Source organism: Anneissia japonica, unplaced genomic scaffold (genome assembly GCF_011630105.1).
Source record: "Anneissia japonica isolate Jap-2015-1 unplaced genomic scaffold, ASM1163010v1 scaffold483_len1788099_cov177, whole genome shotgun sequence".
Taxonomy (NCBI): Eukaryota; Metazoa; Echinodermata; class Crinoidea; order Comatulida; family Comatulidae; genus Anneissia; species Anneissia japonica.
Genome location: NW_022682587.1, coordinates 1,591,333 through 1,606,684, shown reverse-complemented (window position 1 = coordinate 1,606,684; position 15,352 = coordinate 1,591,333). Strand labels below are relative to the sequence as shown.

Sequence of the window (15,352 nt, the reverse complement as noted above, 5' to 3'; positions counted from 1 at the left end):
TTTGTATGGTACTGTATTTTGCTATGCCGTGTGATTACCAGCCCCAACCCCTTTTTTTAAAAACTTAAACAACCACTTCAGCCGAGGGAGCGTGGCTAATGGTGACGACATGACACGCATAATTTCAGCTACGTATTAATTTATTCCTAATTTTCAAGACAAAGAGTGGGCCCTGGTAAACATGAAGTTTAGATTGTTTTAGGCCTCGTTTACGTTAAGCTTGGCATATGCAGAATCTGTTGTAAGACCCTGACCTAGGCACCCTCTCTAGGCCTGGCTACTGAAGAATCCTGTACTGAATATTGATTATTATTTAATAAATAACTTTTATACAATTACAATACAAGACATGAGAAAGGTAATATTTAATTGAATTATTATTTATTAGCTGTCCGTCGCTCTTTCTCTTCTGGAATATACCTGTAGCCATGGAAATAAAAAAAAAAACGATCATAAGTCTAAACTTCATGTTTACCAATGTTTACCAGGGCCCACTCTCTGTCCTGAAGATTAAGAATAAATTAATACGTAGTACAGCTGAAATTATGCGTGTCGTGTCGTCACCATTATAAATAACCACGCTCCCTCGGCTAAAGTGGTTGTTTTAGTTTAAAAAAGAAGGGGTATTCACACGGCATAGCAAAATACAGTACCGTACAAACCGTAAGACAAAATAATAAGTTAGCTTGTCTATGTCCCTGTTTATTGTTTTTATCATATTTATTGTTTCATTGCTTTTAAACAAGATGGCCATGTCTATAATATGTCTATATTCCAGAAGAAAACGGTGACGGAAATTTAAATAATTAATGATATCATGTCATATCATATTATACATGTCTGTATTGTAATGTAAATGCATAAAACTTACTTAATAAATAATAATTCAGTACAGGATTCTTCAGTAGCCAGGCATAGAGAGAAGGGGCCTAGGCCAGGGTCATATTTTGCATAGGCCTAGCTTAACGTGAAATGAGGCATAGACTACAATGTGACAGGGTAGCTGGACTGGGCATTGGCTAGGTCTCCTAGTCCGACTTATGTAGCCCAGGCTGAAGTGGTTTTATTTAGCAACTCCCATGTTCCCACCGGTGGCCAAAAGTTTTAACAATTTTAATTTCTATCACTTCCGCCGTGAGACAATCACTTCCGCCGTGAACCTCACAGCGGAATTTGTAATTTCCATGGCGGAAGTTGTGATTTTGAAAGTTTGACGTGACATTTTAAAATTTGTTACCGTGAATTTTGAAAGTGTGCCGTTAGTTTTTAAAGTGCAGTGATTTTTTAAAGTGTGCAGTGGTTTTTAAAAGTGTGCGGTGAATTTTGAAAGTATGCCGTGACATTTCGAAAGTTGTTGCCGTGACACTTATGGGCCACCGTATATAGACTCTCTAACTGTGAAAGTCCCTCGCTGGCCTCAATTTTCTGGATGCATATTATATCATTTATTCGTCGTTAAAAAAAAAAATTAGAATAACAATGAACACCTAAAAATCCCACAATGGAATTGGTGACCGGGACACAAAAAGGGCCCCCAGTTTCAGAAATACACAGGGCCTCCGGCCCCATCGTTACGCCACTGAATGTGCGGTCAGTTTATCAATAAATTCGGACGTACCAGCTAAGGTTACTAATATGGTTTTTCCAATTGAGCTTATTGTCAAGACAACCACCGAGATGTTTGCACATTTTTCAAAGACTTGCCTGCATGATTTACATCAATTGGTTCTTTAAGCCGCAAATAATAACGAATGCTGGCGGGAGTTAAGTTATTTACCTTTTACAAGCAATAGGACTCTGTTTGAATGCTTTTGTGTTGCACTATAATCTCCAGCTCCAAATCCTCCGCAATAGTAATATCCTTGATTATCAACTGTTATCCTAATTGTTATATTATGTAGATTTGTTGTTGATACAATCGGACTATTGTCCTTATACCACTTCCAGTTACTTGAATTGCTCGATGAGCAAGTAAGACTGACAGTATCTTGAATGTTAGCCTCTGCTCTCTTTGGTGAAACTGTAAATACTGGGGGTTCTGGAGAATTAACAAATCAAACAAATCAACGTATGTTGTATAGAGAAACTAAAAAATAAGAATAACAAAACATGATTAATGCATATTCCCAACGGATGCATGTAGTTTAGGCCGTTGCAACATAAAATCATATTAAATATAATTAATAACATTTTCATAAATAATGTGTCTGTGAAAATATTTTGATTAAGGAGCTTTAAAATTATATATAATGATTTACTTACTCGGTTTAATTTCGCAGAAGAATCCTTTAAACAATGTTTGACATAAACATTTAAAACCTGTATTTTTAGGCAGACAAATACCACCATTTTGACAATTATTATTATTATTGCAAGCATCTATTAAAAATGAAACGAAAGAAATGGTCAAATAGTACAAATATTTTACATACCAGATATAAAACCATTATTACGATCAACAACAAGCAAGCTTTATAACAAATAAACAATGGATAAAATTATATTCAATAATTATATTTTTTTTTTTATTTACTAAAAGCCTTATACAGAATATCAAATTTTATTTGACAGAAATAAAGTGACATGCCTAAATATGCCATCATAATCATAGGAACATCAATAATATGAATATGCATTGCCCATATTCATGATGTTCCTATGATTATGACATCACATCATAATCATAGGAACATCATGAATATGGACAATACAACAGTTTTCTGTGAACAAAAAATTCATAATCTGGACAAAAATTAAAATACATTAAAGTAATGTCATATGTTTTGTTTACACCCACCAATGACCAACACCATAAACGAGCACGTGTCAACATTTCCAGATTTATCAGTAGCAGTATAAATAACAGTATGTTCACCGAGTTCCCAAGTATCATCGGGTGAAGCAGAAGCATTCAGTGTCACTGTCTGATCAGAGTTATCCTCTGGTTTTGGAATAATCCAATTTACATTCTTTTTAATATCACTAATAACATCGTCAGGACATACAAGATTTGGTTTTTCAGTATCTGAAAAGAAGGAAATAAATAAATATTTCAAAACTGTTTTTAATTGGCATACGGACAGCTGTCTCTTATACACATCTAGATGTGTATAAGAGACAGTTGTTTACTATCGGAACGGCATGTATTCTGTCTCTTATACACATCTAGATGTGTATAAGAGACAGTCCATGTAGACATCTAAAGCCGGTTACTCACTGCGTGCGACGGCAACGTGATGAAGAATGCACGCAAAGACGTGGACCCAACCGATCGTCTTTTTAATAAGGATCCGTTCAGATTGCCACTGAAAATCAGCAGGCGGCGTTGCGTCATCTGTCGCTCACTGGAAGCAAATGTGGATTCGTACGATGCAGTGAGTGTCCGGCTTTAGAGATTTGTTTAAGCCTATTTTTTAAAGTTTGTTCGTTTGTATTTATACACACTATATACAATATTTATAGGCTACATTATTTTTTTTTCGAAATGGTTTCCCTTCAGACTATAATATGGTGAAATTGTTTTCACCGAGTTTAACCAATATAATATTTGTTTTATTTTGTTAAGGCAATCATTGACCATTTCTTTTTTGCTTTTTCATTTTTAATTAAGAAATCACAGCTTATTAAACTCTTTAATTCCAATAAAAACATAACCCAAAGACATTGTTTCCCAAATCCGAGTCTGTACTTAACTTTACTTTTATAGATACAGAATGTAAAAATAGATAGAATTTTATTTTTTCGTTCAGCATAGCATCCTTGGACAATTTTATTCCATTCTATTTTTTCATTTATATCAAAATTACCTCTTTTTAACATACGATAAAGTTTTACCCAACAAAATTCTATATCCTTACATTTGAATAACATATGTTCTTCATCCTCCTGTATATTGCAAAACTCACAAAGATTGTTGTTCGATATATTCCACAGTTTAAGTCTAGATCGTGTAGGTAAGATTCTGTGTATTAATTTATAGTTGAAATGAGCAATTTTCTTTATATGCATCATTGAATTCACTTTGTTTTTCCAACACAGTGGCCAGTCGATTGTGTTGATTTGTAAGGCAGTTTCCCATTTACTTTGAGCTTTTGGTACACTATATTTATCATTATTGAATGATAAGTAAAAATCTTTAACTTTTTTTTTTTTTTATAAATGTGTCGTTGGATTGACATTCTTTTTCACCATGTATTACAGAAACAAATTGGTTTACAATAATTTCTTTCCATATTTTCGGAATTGCATTAATTAATGCCACATATTCTATTAGTGCATTTGGCGTTTTTGACAATTTTGGAATTATCTCATCAATCTTTATTAGTCGGGTAATTACAATTATATCATTTATGGTTTTAAAATTTGATTCTACCCATGTTTTACAAAGAAATAGGTTTTCCGTTTAACTGAATAAATTTATTTTCCCAAAGCCTTTGCTTTTTTACTTCACAGATACATTGTGGGTGCGAAGCATGTGTATTATTGTATTTGACACATACATAAAGCATATTCCTATAAAATGTAGGCAACTCTTTTAATGAACTATGCTTTTCGAAGTTCATATCTGTCATACATAATGTATGTGTTACAAGAAACATGTAAAAGCATGGAATATATTTCCATTTACCTGGGTCAGACCTTATTAAGCGTTTTACCCAACTTAATTTAAGGGAATTGATTACAGTGTTGAGATTTTTTTAGGCCTCCTTTCATAATATCTTGTATAATTATATCTCGTTTTATTTTTGTTTTTTCCCACTCCATAAGAAGTTATACAAAATGTTATTAATCTTAGGGATAAAGATTTTGGGAATATCTGTATAATTGTAATTTTCCCAAAAAAGGACAAATTTCTTTTTTCCCATGTTTTTAAAACGTGCTCTAAATTAGAAACTTATTTTCCCCTTTTTTTGCAAGTTTATCGTATCCTTTATATATTCCAAAAAATATTTATAGGTTCTTGAACGAACGAGATGTCACAAGCATTACCTTTCTTATTTTTATTACTTCCAATCCACACACCTTTCGTTTTATTTTTATTCAGTTTCAAATCTGACACTTCACAAAACAATTCAATTTCTTTAATGAAACTAACTATGCTATTTTCATCCTTTGCAAAAATCACAGTATCATCGGCAATTTGTGCTATTTTAACAGTATTCAGAACCTCGTTTGAAGACGGCAGTTTAACGTCTTTACACAGAGGATTGTTTCTTATGTTAATTGCCATTAACTCTACAACTAAAACAAATAATAAAGAGGACATGAGACATCCTTGGCGTATCCCGCTATTCATAATAAAACTATCTGATGTCCACCCATTATTAATACAGCAGCTTTCTGTATCGGTGTACCTTACCTCTACCCAATGTATGAATTGTTTTCCAAAGTCAAAATATTTTAGAGACTTCAGCATGAAGTTTCTATCTACAGAGTCGAAGGCCTTTTCGAAGTCAATAAAAATTAAAGCTCCCTCTTTATTATTAGTGTCTGTATATTCAAGTAAGTCCTCGATCAATCTAATGCTTTCACACGCAAATCTACCATGGATATATCCCTTTTGGTCATGGTTAATTACTGTACTTATTACAGATTGCATTCTATTTGCAAGTACGTGAGCGGCTATTTTGTAATCAACATTTAGAAGTGTTATTGGTCTCCAATCGGCTAAATTTTCTCGCTCGCCTTTTTTATACAATAAGGTTATAATACCTCTTGGTTGTGTTGTTGATAATTTACCATTTTCATAACTAAAGTTAAGGGCTTCACACACTGTGCAACTAATTGCATCCCAAAATTTACGGTAAAATTTTACATCTGTACCTGGACTTTTATTTAAACACATTTTAAAAACTGCATTTGTACATTCCTCAAGTGTTAATAGACCTTCGCATTTATTTTTATCTTCGACTGACATTGTGTTGCCGACGGAGCTGTTGATATCTTTGTGGATGTTTGAGTCAGGGATTTCTTTCATTTGATAAAGTTGTTTAAAGAAGTTTACTTGTTCTTTAAGAATTTCATTAGTGTATGTGGTATATTTTCATTGTTTTTTAAAACAGATGTGATGCGTTTCTTTTTCGCATTGTTTTTCTCTAGCCCAATAAAAAACTTTGTGTTTTTTTTTCTCCTTTTTCAATCCACTGTATTCCAGATCTAGTTTGTGCTCCTTTAGCCTCAAATAAGTATATATTGTCTAGGTCGTTTATTTTATTTCTTAATAGTTTATCTCTTTTCTTATCATAGGCAATATCTAATTGCGTTAATTCTACGATTTCTTTATGTAATTTTTCTTTATTTTCATTTTCCCCCCTTTTTTTTTACCATATTTACACGAAAATTCTTTAATCTTTACTTTTAGGAATTCCCAAAGAAATGCTGGATTAAGATTATATCCATTTTCTATTGTGTTTTCTATTACTTTTAAAATATTAAAGGTATATTCCTCCTCATTTAAAAAGCTACTATTTAGCTTCCAAATTCCGGGCCCTCTTTTTTCTTCATCATTTAAAATTCTAAGTGATATGGCTTCATGGTCTGAAAAAATAGACGGTCTTATATCGGTGTTTATTGCTTCACCATTTTTGTATAGGGAGTTAGATATGCACCAAAAATCCAACATTTTGTACGTATTTTTTCTTCTCCATGTAAATTGTGTTTGCTTTTATTGCATTTCCTCCAAATATCGGAAAGATTATGTTTGGTCATGCAATTTTTTAGCATCAGTGGGGATTTGTCATAACTGAGGTTTATACTGTTTCTCTGATCAAGTTTATATTATAATATACTATTATTCATATCACAACCCATTAACGTGTACTCATCTTTACCATTGCAAAGGATGTTAATTTTATTTTCTAGTTTCTTAAAAAATATACAGATACAGAACATTGTTTGACTTCATTTTTTATATATACAAATCTGTCTATGCAGCAACTCTATATTTATTTGGACAGATACAGAACTTTGTTTGACTTCTTATTTTATATATACAAATCTGTCTATGCAGCAACTCTGATTTAGATATATATATGTATATATATATATATATATATATATATATATATAGATGTGTATAAGAGACAGTATATATACTGGGACTATCACGAGTGACAGAAAAAGGTTGACGCATTGCTGGAACATAAATATATTTTAAATAATGGTAATCAAAAAGAGCGCTTAATATAATATAATACACCTGTCTCGTGTGACATATAAATGTATATAAAGAAGTAATCGCTGACAAAGCCTATTTCGTTCAGTTCCTTTACATTCGACTTAAGGTAAAGGATCCAACGTATTTCAGCACACCGTCTTTCCTTAAGGGATCCGTAGTTAGACCCTATAATGATGAACCTCAAATCCTTAATAGAAAAACCTTTAAGTTATTCCTGACAGATATTTTTTAAATTGTTGTTTCTTAAACGGGGTTTATACCCTGTCTCACATACATAGTTATATTGTAAATTTGGTACATAGGGCGCAATATTACTATATACGACAATGGAGGCATGGCAATAAAGTGGCGGAGGGCAGAGGGTGGAGGGTGGATGGTGATGTCGGTACCAGGAACTTTGAACCTGTTGGATATGGTAATGATAGTGAATAGTTGGCATCGTCTGCTGTTACAAGCCATATTGCCGTGAGTAAGATTAGCCGAGGGTAACTTTGAGGAAGTGAGGAGGGATTTAAGATTGGGTGTTGACGTTGAGCTAGAATAGGAGGATGAAGGTATATTGGAGTCTTTCTGATGAGTCTAGTAGTCGTTCTGGAATGAGTTACCAAGCGATTTGATGAGGGGGCTTTGTTCAAATACCTTAGGTATACGGGTATCGGTGACAGGTCTATGTGTGTAAGACAAAATGTCTGAGCGAGATTTAGCAGATGATTTTAATATGGCAGATATTATTAGTTTGAGATAATGACAATTCAAGAAATTAGCTGTGAGGCGAGAGAGCTATTGTTGATAGTCCGCCGGGTCCCAACAGGTTCGCTTGAGTCTGGAAAATTGACTGTACACGATAGACCGTTTAAGAGTGATAGGAAGGTAGCTGTAGAAATCAAAGTATTGGTGATTGTCGGTAGGTTTGTAATATTGATGTAGATATATTGCCTCCGTTCATGCCAACTAATACATCAATAAATGGGATAGCCTCATTGGAATAATCAACAGTGAACTAAATACTATGATGATAATTATTGATGATAGATATAAAAAAATATAAACTTATTCTTACATTGTTTCCAAATATAGAATATATTATCAATATAGCGTGAGTAATGAGAGGGCTTAAATTGTAGGTTAGATAGTAATTTATGCTCTAATTCCGCCATAAAAACGTTCGCATAGCAAGGGGCATTTTGGTTCCCATCGCTGCACCGGTAGTTTCCTCAACGAAAAAAAAAATTGACCCCTTGCAATCTGCTTACAGAAAATTTTACAGCACTAAAACGGCAATAGTTAAATTCACAATGATATTATTGCTGATCTTGATAGGGGTTGTTTAATCCTTGTTATCTTCATTGATCTCAGTGTCGCTTTTGACACTATCGGCCATCCCATTCTTATTCATAGAATATCATCTGTTGGCATCGATGGAACAGGTCATGGTTTAAATCATATCTCACCTCTAGGAAACAACAGGTTCGCATTTGATGTAGTTCCGCGGCTTGTACCGATATAATCTGTGGTGGCCCCCCAGGGGTTTATATTCGGATCAATATTATTTGTATTGTGTGTTGGCCCACTGAGTAAACTTATTAGTAGTCACAGTATCATGCATACGCCGATGATACTTAACTGTATATTAGCCTTCAATTAAGCTTTGGTCCGAGGCAAAATATATAAATGAAGCATGTCTTAGAGATCGCAAAATATTATGCTCTGCTTCAATCCTGACAAGACTGAAGTACTTTGTATTCATTCCATATAGGCATACCTTTCAACATCGCCTCCAATCAATAGCATTACGATTGAAGCCGAGATTAATGTTCTTCTATCATCAGAAATTTGCAATATTGGAGTTGTTTTTTACTCTATTATGACGATAGGGAAACACATATTCAACATCTGCATGTCCGTTACGTATCACCTCTGTAACATCAGGCACATTAAAAGGAAACTCGCAAAATGATTTTTTTTTTTTTGTTCTAGAGGGAATATTTGATATGCCAATAATAATAGAATCAACCTTAAAATCGTTTTTTGGCTATTTTTATGAAGTTATAGGACATTATATACGATTTTACCGTGACGTCACTGGCGAAAAATGTAACAAAAGATCGTATAAATATAGTGCCGAGTAGGGTATCCGCCGCGTACGATCTTTGTGTGCATGCTGTAACCATGGCTGTAACTCGTTTGTTGACAACAGCTGATGCATATTAAGTCATAAGCCTATGCATAATCTAGACATCATCGGTCTCAAGAAGATTGCAATGGCCGAACATAAGCCAAGGGTGTTTTTTTTTCGTTCAAAGCAGAAAGACATAATAAAGATAACGTTAAAATCGAAGAAGCACATAATTACCATTCAAAAGTTGATGAGGAGCAAAGGTGGAAAGTAGGCTCGATAATTTAAACGGGTGCGCTTGTGGCCAATGTCAGCTAATGCTATACGAACGATCGAAGAATGCCTGTGTTGTAAGGAAGCAGATGTTTGGAATATACTGAAAACTGAACTTCTTTTGTATTTCGAGCGACAAGATTACTGTAATTTTAGAAATTAGCTTGGTAATCATGTGCTTCTTCGATTTCCACGTCAAATCTGACATTAGCGAACCCGAGACAAGCGTTTTTAGGGTCAGACAAGAATTAGGGACCATTTATCACTGGACCAGCGCTTTTAGAATAAGCTACTTTACCATGTACATGTAATAATATATATTTATACTAATAATTCCGATTCTTGAAAACACGCAGCATATTTAATTAACAAATTGTCGGCGCACAAAGGGATATCAAACAGAAGATGAGCGACTACGGCTTAGTTGAGTTGGACGACATGAGATGTTATGACTTTAAGACAAATAATTACTTTCGAGTACGAATAACAGCAGCCAATTAGGCCGAATTCAAAGAAAGCCTAGCCTACTTTTTTCATCTCAAACATTTGACAGTCTCTCAGATTCTCTATAAAGGGGATTCATCACTTCGTCCTATGCTCACAGTTATTATAAGCCCTTTCGTTAAAAGGTAAGCAATATTATTTATTTGCAATAAATAAAGAGGATGTGCCAGGCTATAAAATATCCCCGCGACAAATTTTAGGCCTAGTAATCCACTGACGCATAAAAAAAAAATATTGATGTGGGTAAAACACATTCCTCCGTGGTTGACGTATTGATTATGCATAGGACATGCTAACTGCATCAGCGTTGTCAACAAAAGAGTTACATCCATGTTTACAGCATGCACGCAAAGATCGTACGCGGCGGATACCCTACGCGGCGTTATTTACACGATCTTTTGTTACTTTTTTCGCCAGTGATGTCAGGGTAAACTCGTATAATGGCCTGTAACTTCATTTTTTAAAAATGCCAAAAAACGATTTTAAGGTTGATTCTATTATTAATAGCATATCAAAAATCCTCTCTATAACAAAAAATCATTTTGCTGGTTCTCTTTTAAAAGGTTCCTGACTAATGACGCTCTTCTTAGATTAGTGCATGCTCTCATTACATCTCGGTTGGATTGCTGCAATGCTGTTCTATGTGGTATTCCTGCTAGTCGGTTGAGAAGATTGTAGCAACGCCTTAACACTGCATCCGGAATATCTAGACATGAGCACATGCACCTATCCTCAATTGACTACACTGGTTGAAGGTAAAGGTAGGAGAATAACCCATAACTTGCAGCTTCACTGTGCTGAATGGCGTATGGGCGTGGTCCGTGACTACATAGCAGCCGTAAAGAGGCGCTTCTTGGTATATACATGTTCACATCATTCCACAAGGACAGGGGCTGAAATGAACCAATACATCGGGGTAACCCCCCTACCTCCGAAAGATGCAATGGGTTCTTTAAAGTGCACACGAGCCAGATGTATACACAGGACCTCCATTTTAAGTCCTTATTCGATAAGACATGGTTCTACCAACCGAACCATGGGCGAGGAGCGGCTGGAACCAGCGCCGATGTTTAGGCTGTAGCTAGCGGCGCCCCTGCCTTACCGCTCGGCCACATGACTCGACTCGTTACCGATAAACAAGCGCATCTCATTTAAGATTTTACTCCTCACACACAATTATTCTATCAACCATAATGCTCCTCAATATGTTGTTCAAATTCTGAAGTCTAGTTCTGCAACCTGTTCTCGGTCTCTGAGATCAACCACTGACACATCTATACTATCAGTTCCCGCATCACGTTTCAAGACCTACGGCGACAGGGCATTCACTGTAGCTGCCCCAAAGTTGTGGAATTCATTACCGGCTGATCTTCGTAAGGCACCTTCACTCATTGTATTTACAAAGATTATCTCTTCAATCTTAGTTAACATTCTCATGGTTAATAATTCTCATTTATTAGTTAATCTCAGTAGTTAAATTTCTGTAGTTCAGTAGTAATAGACCCTGGAAAATAGCACCTCCTTATTTAAGGTGGCGCCGCAAACTCAGCAGTGCACGGCCACGGTATGGAAGCTATAGGCTTATCTTCGGTGGAAGCGACCAGAGCCCAGAAAAACTGACGCCGAGGTACCTGCGTGTAAACGGTAGTGATGGCGACGCTACTGCAAAATCGAGAGTGCGCATTTTCCCGCCTCTTCGCGTTCGCGCCTGTTCATTTATTAATTTTTGTTTTGTTTTATGTGGCTTAAAAAGCGCCTTGAGGCATTTTTTCTGTGAAAGGAACTATATAAATATATGACCACCGACCATTGAGGTAATAAGTGCCATTAAAAATAAAGTCGATTATACTGCAAATGTCCTTAGCTGGTAATTTGGAAATGTGGTCCGTGAGAAATCTTTCGCAAGCAGTTATCCCTTCGCCATGGGATTATTAGTGTAAAGCGAGCATACGTCCATGGTTACGAGTAAAGCATCATCGTCAAAGTGGGATATTTCTTTTAATTTGTTAAGGAAGTGCGTAGTGTCCTTTGTGTAACTAGGTATATTATTAGGAAGAGTGTTCAGAATAAAATCAGTAAAGCGTAATACTGCTTATGTGAGTGTTCCTATATCTGAAATTATAGGTTTGCCTGGTGGTGTGATGTTTAGTGACTTCGCTAGGTCGTAAATGAATATATTAAAATATAAACTAGTTTGTCTTAACAATGCTTTACTAACGCCTAATTATAACTGAGAGATATTAATCCTTCACATAATTGAATACAGCTAAGCCATTACCTGTAAAATACTTATTAATTTTTATAGGCTAAGTCAAAATCAATACTATGTCACAACTCTTGTTGGCATATTGGCAGAAGACACTTCAAGTAACTATTATAAATATTCGGTTAATTGAAAAAAATATATTTTATTACTCTACATTGTAAATAAAATGCAGAAAATTATGTAGACAAAAATAGTTCAAATGCGTTTTTTTTTTTAGCTCAATACAAACTGGAAAAATATTCATAGACAACTATTAAATACATTATTACCTTTGACAATGACGTTAAAAGAACACTCAGCTGTATTTCCAGAAATATCCTGTGCTTTATACTCGACAGTTGTAACTCCAATTGGAAAGACATATCCTGGTGAATGCGTTGACATTATTTTAAAATCTCTTGAGTTGTCTTCAACTTGAATCACCCACGTTACAATGGCATTTGCGCTTCTGGTATCAGTTTCAGTAGAGAGCGTCGATGGACATACAAGAATTGGATCTTCCATATCTATGACCAGACAAATATTGGATTAAGTTTCAGGTATTATCAGCCTATACAATCTAAAAAAAAAAACACATTTTTTTAAATAACAAATTAAAGGATCTTACCAATAACATTAATTTCAATTAAGCATGAATCTGTATTGTTAGATCCATCTGTAGCCGTGTACATCACCTTAGTTAAACCAATACTAAATAAAGTATAAGGTTCGAAGTTCGAATTTAGCGTCGGATTAGTACCACTGTTGTCATAAGTTTTCGGTAAATCCCATGAAACGTTGGCAGTTGGTGAATTTCTATCAGTAGAAACTGTCACATTTGGCACGCAATTTATAACCGGTTTTATGTTATCTGTCGGACAAACAAAAGAGAAATTATACTATATAATAACTATATTTAGTATCTGAATACAGCAATGTGGCGATTTGTTTTTGATAAACACAACAATTACCAAAACTATAATTATCACTGTAGACTTAAATACAAATTCAATCATCAGGAGACTACCAAAATCATACCTATTACTACGACTTCAAACGAGCATATTCCTTTATTTCCAGCAGCATCAGTTGCTGTGTACATAACTACTGTCGTACCAATCTCAAAGGCATGTGACTGGTTGTAGTTCAGGGTCATGCTGATCACACCCACATTATCAGTTGCATCTTCCAATGTCCAGTTAATTATGGATGTAGAACTATCGATATCCACGTAGGTGGTCATGTTAGTGATGTTGCAATTAAATATAGGTTGCTCATTATCTTAAATAATAATTGTAATAAACGAAATATAAGTCATAGGTCAATCTTATTTGAAATATAGTTTATGGGCATAATATTCATGAAACATTGTATAGTTCAAGAACAATTAAAAGATGTTATAGAATGGGAAACATTTATACAATTTACCTTCAACGAAGATTGTAAAAGAACATTCGGCCATGTTGCCATCTTCATCTGTTGCAGTATACGTAACTTTATGATTGCCTACATTAAAACTATCACCAGAGTATGCTGTCTGAGCAACAATAACATGTCCAGCGTTATCAACGGCAGTTGGTTCTGTCCATGTCACGTTGGTATATGAAAGGCCTGGATAGGTATCTGTCTGTATATCCGTTAAACACTTTGTAAACCTAGGCATCTCCGGATCTTAAAAATTAAGCATATATTTAAGAAATTGTCTATTATAAAACAAAAACTATATATTTTATTAGGAAAAATAGGAAAAACTATTTCACTTTATTATTGGATACTCACCTATCACTGTCACATTAAAAGAACACGTCACTGTGTTGCCATATGGATCAATAGCAATTATTCATTCCTCATTTATTATATGTTTTTTATTTAATATGTCGCCTTAAAATCCTTATATTACTTACTTGTTTTAATGATGAACGAACGAACATCACCATTCGATGACACGTATTCGTAAACACATTCGCAAAAAGATCACCAGCCGTTTTGGCCATACAATCCAGTGATCTGATTGGTCGATAGTAGGGTAGTCACCACAACGCTAAATTCAGAATTTGGGGTAGTCGCGAGAGCTATCACAACGCAGATTTAGTCAGTAAGGTTTATGAGCATGCGCAGATGTCTGTAACGCTCCATTAGTGCGTAGTAGATTGGCCGCGTAGTCAAAACGAAAAATCCCTAATAGCTGTGTATACAACGGTAGTCGTTGATATTGGGAAACCTTCTCCAGATGCATAATTTGTTTTTAGGGTAACACTCCCAGAATTGTCTGTTGCAGTTGGAGCAATCCATGTCACGTTTGTGTAGGACAACAGATGTGTAGTATTCGCAAATATGTCTCTTGGACAACCAATAATCACTGGATCTTCAACATCTGTTCGATATATCTTATACTAATTATTGGTATAATAATGGAGATAAGTATAATACCAATAGATTGCAGGTAATGTAAATGCTAATATGCACAAAGACACTTTATTGCTTGTTTCATTTAACACTGTTAGGCTTACTAGTTGTAATATTAAATCTTTAGAAAATACTATGAGACATCTTCTACTTAAATTATGAGTTTTTTTTTTATTGTCTACCGACAACTGAAAGCAAACAGTTAAGTGAGGCAAAAATAAAAATAAAATCGCGCTCCGTCGCATGTCGTTGTCTGTACCGGTGTTTGGTTTTGACTAAGTATACTAACCTTCTACAAGCACTATGAAAGAACAGCTATTGTTGTTTCTGGACACATCTGCTGCTAAATACTCAATCTCGGTAATTCCAATCGGAAATTCTGTTCTTGATTGGTTATATCTTGTACCAGAGCCTGTTACTGTAACTGCATATAAACTGTCACTGTTGTCTGAATATGTAACTTCCCATCCAATAACGGCGGTTGAATTCCCGGAATCAGTTTTCAAATTAAAATCATCTGGACAATTAATTTCAGGATACTCTTCATCTAGAGTTAATTTTTAGAAAACAAAATAACGTGGAGGGTTATTAGTTAGCACAACAATAATTCAAAATATCAAATTAAACTATT

General features: G+C 34.8%; 2 protein-coding genes across 2 annotated transcripts in view; both read right to left on the bottom strand.

Moving 5' to 3' along the window:
• The window catches only part of LOC117104447 (adhesion G-protein coupled receptor G2-like), a 24,963-nt gene extending 22,931 nt beyond the window's left edge, over positions 1 to 2,032 (bottom strand). The window contains exon 1 of the mRNA XM_033245331.1: positions 1,778 to 2,032. The gene's annotated coding sequence lies outside the window, so the exon portion shown is untranslated. The remainder of the gene's footprint in view (positions 1 to 1,777) is intronic.
• LOC117115806 overlaps positions 1,770 to 15,352 on the bottom strand; it is a 63,433-nt gene continuing 49,850 nt past the window's right edge. The window contains exons 55-64 of the mRNA XM_033260076.1: positions 15,011 to 15,268; positions 14,502 to 14,689; positions 14,095 to 14,149; positions 13,744 to 13,986; positions 13,354 to 13,596; positions 12,944 to 13,186; positions 12,606 to 12,842; positions 2,798 to 3,025; positions 2,263 to 2,379; positions 1,770 to 2,038 (exon numbers count right to left, since the gene is read on the bottom strand). Coding sequence (XP_033115967.1) covers positions 1,770 to 2,038; positions 2,263 to 2,379; positions 2,798 to 3,025; positions 12,606 to 12,842; positions 12,944 to 13,186; positions 13,354 to 13,596; positions 13,744 to 13,986; positions 14,095 to 14,149; positions 14,502 to 14,689; positions 15,011 to 15,268 — 2,081 coding nt within the window. The remainder of the gene's footprint in view (positions 2,039 to 2,262; positions 2,380 to 2,797; positions 3,026 to 12,605; positions 12,843 to 12,943; positions 13,187 to 13,353; positions 13,597 to 13,743; positions 13,987 to 14,094; positions 14,150 to 14,501; positions 14,690 to 15,010; positions 15,269 to 15,352) is intronic.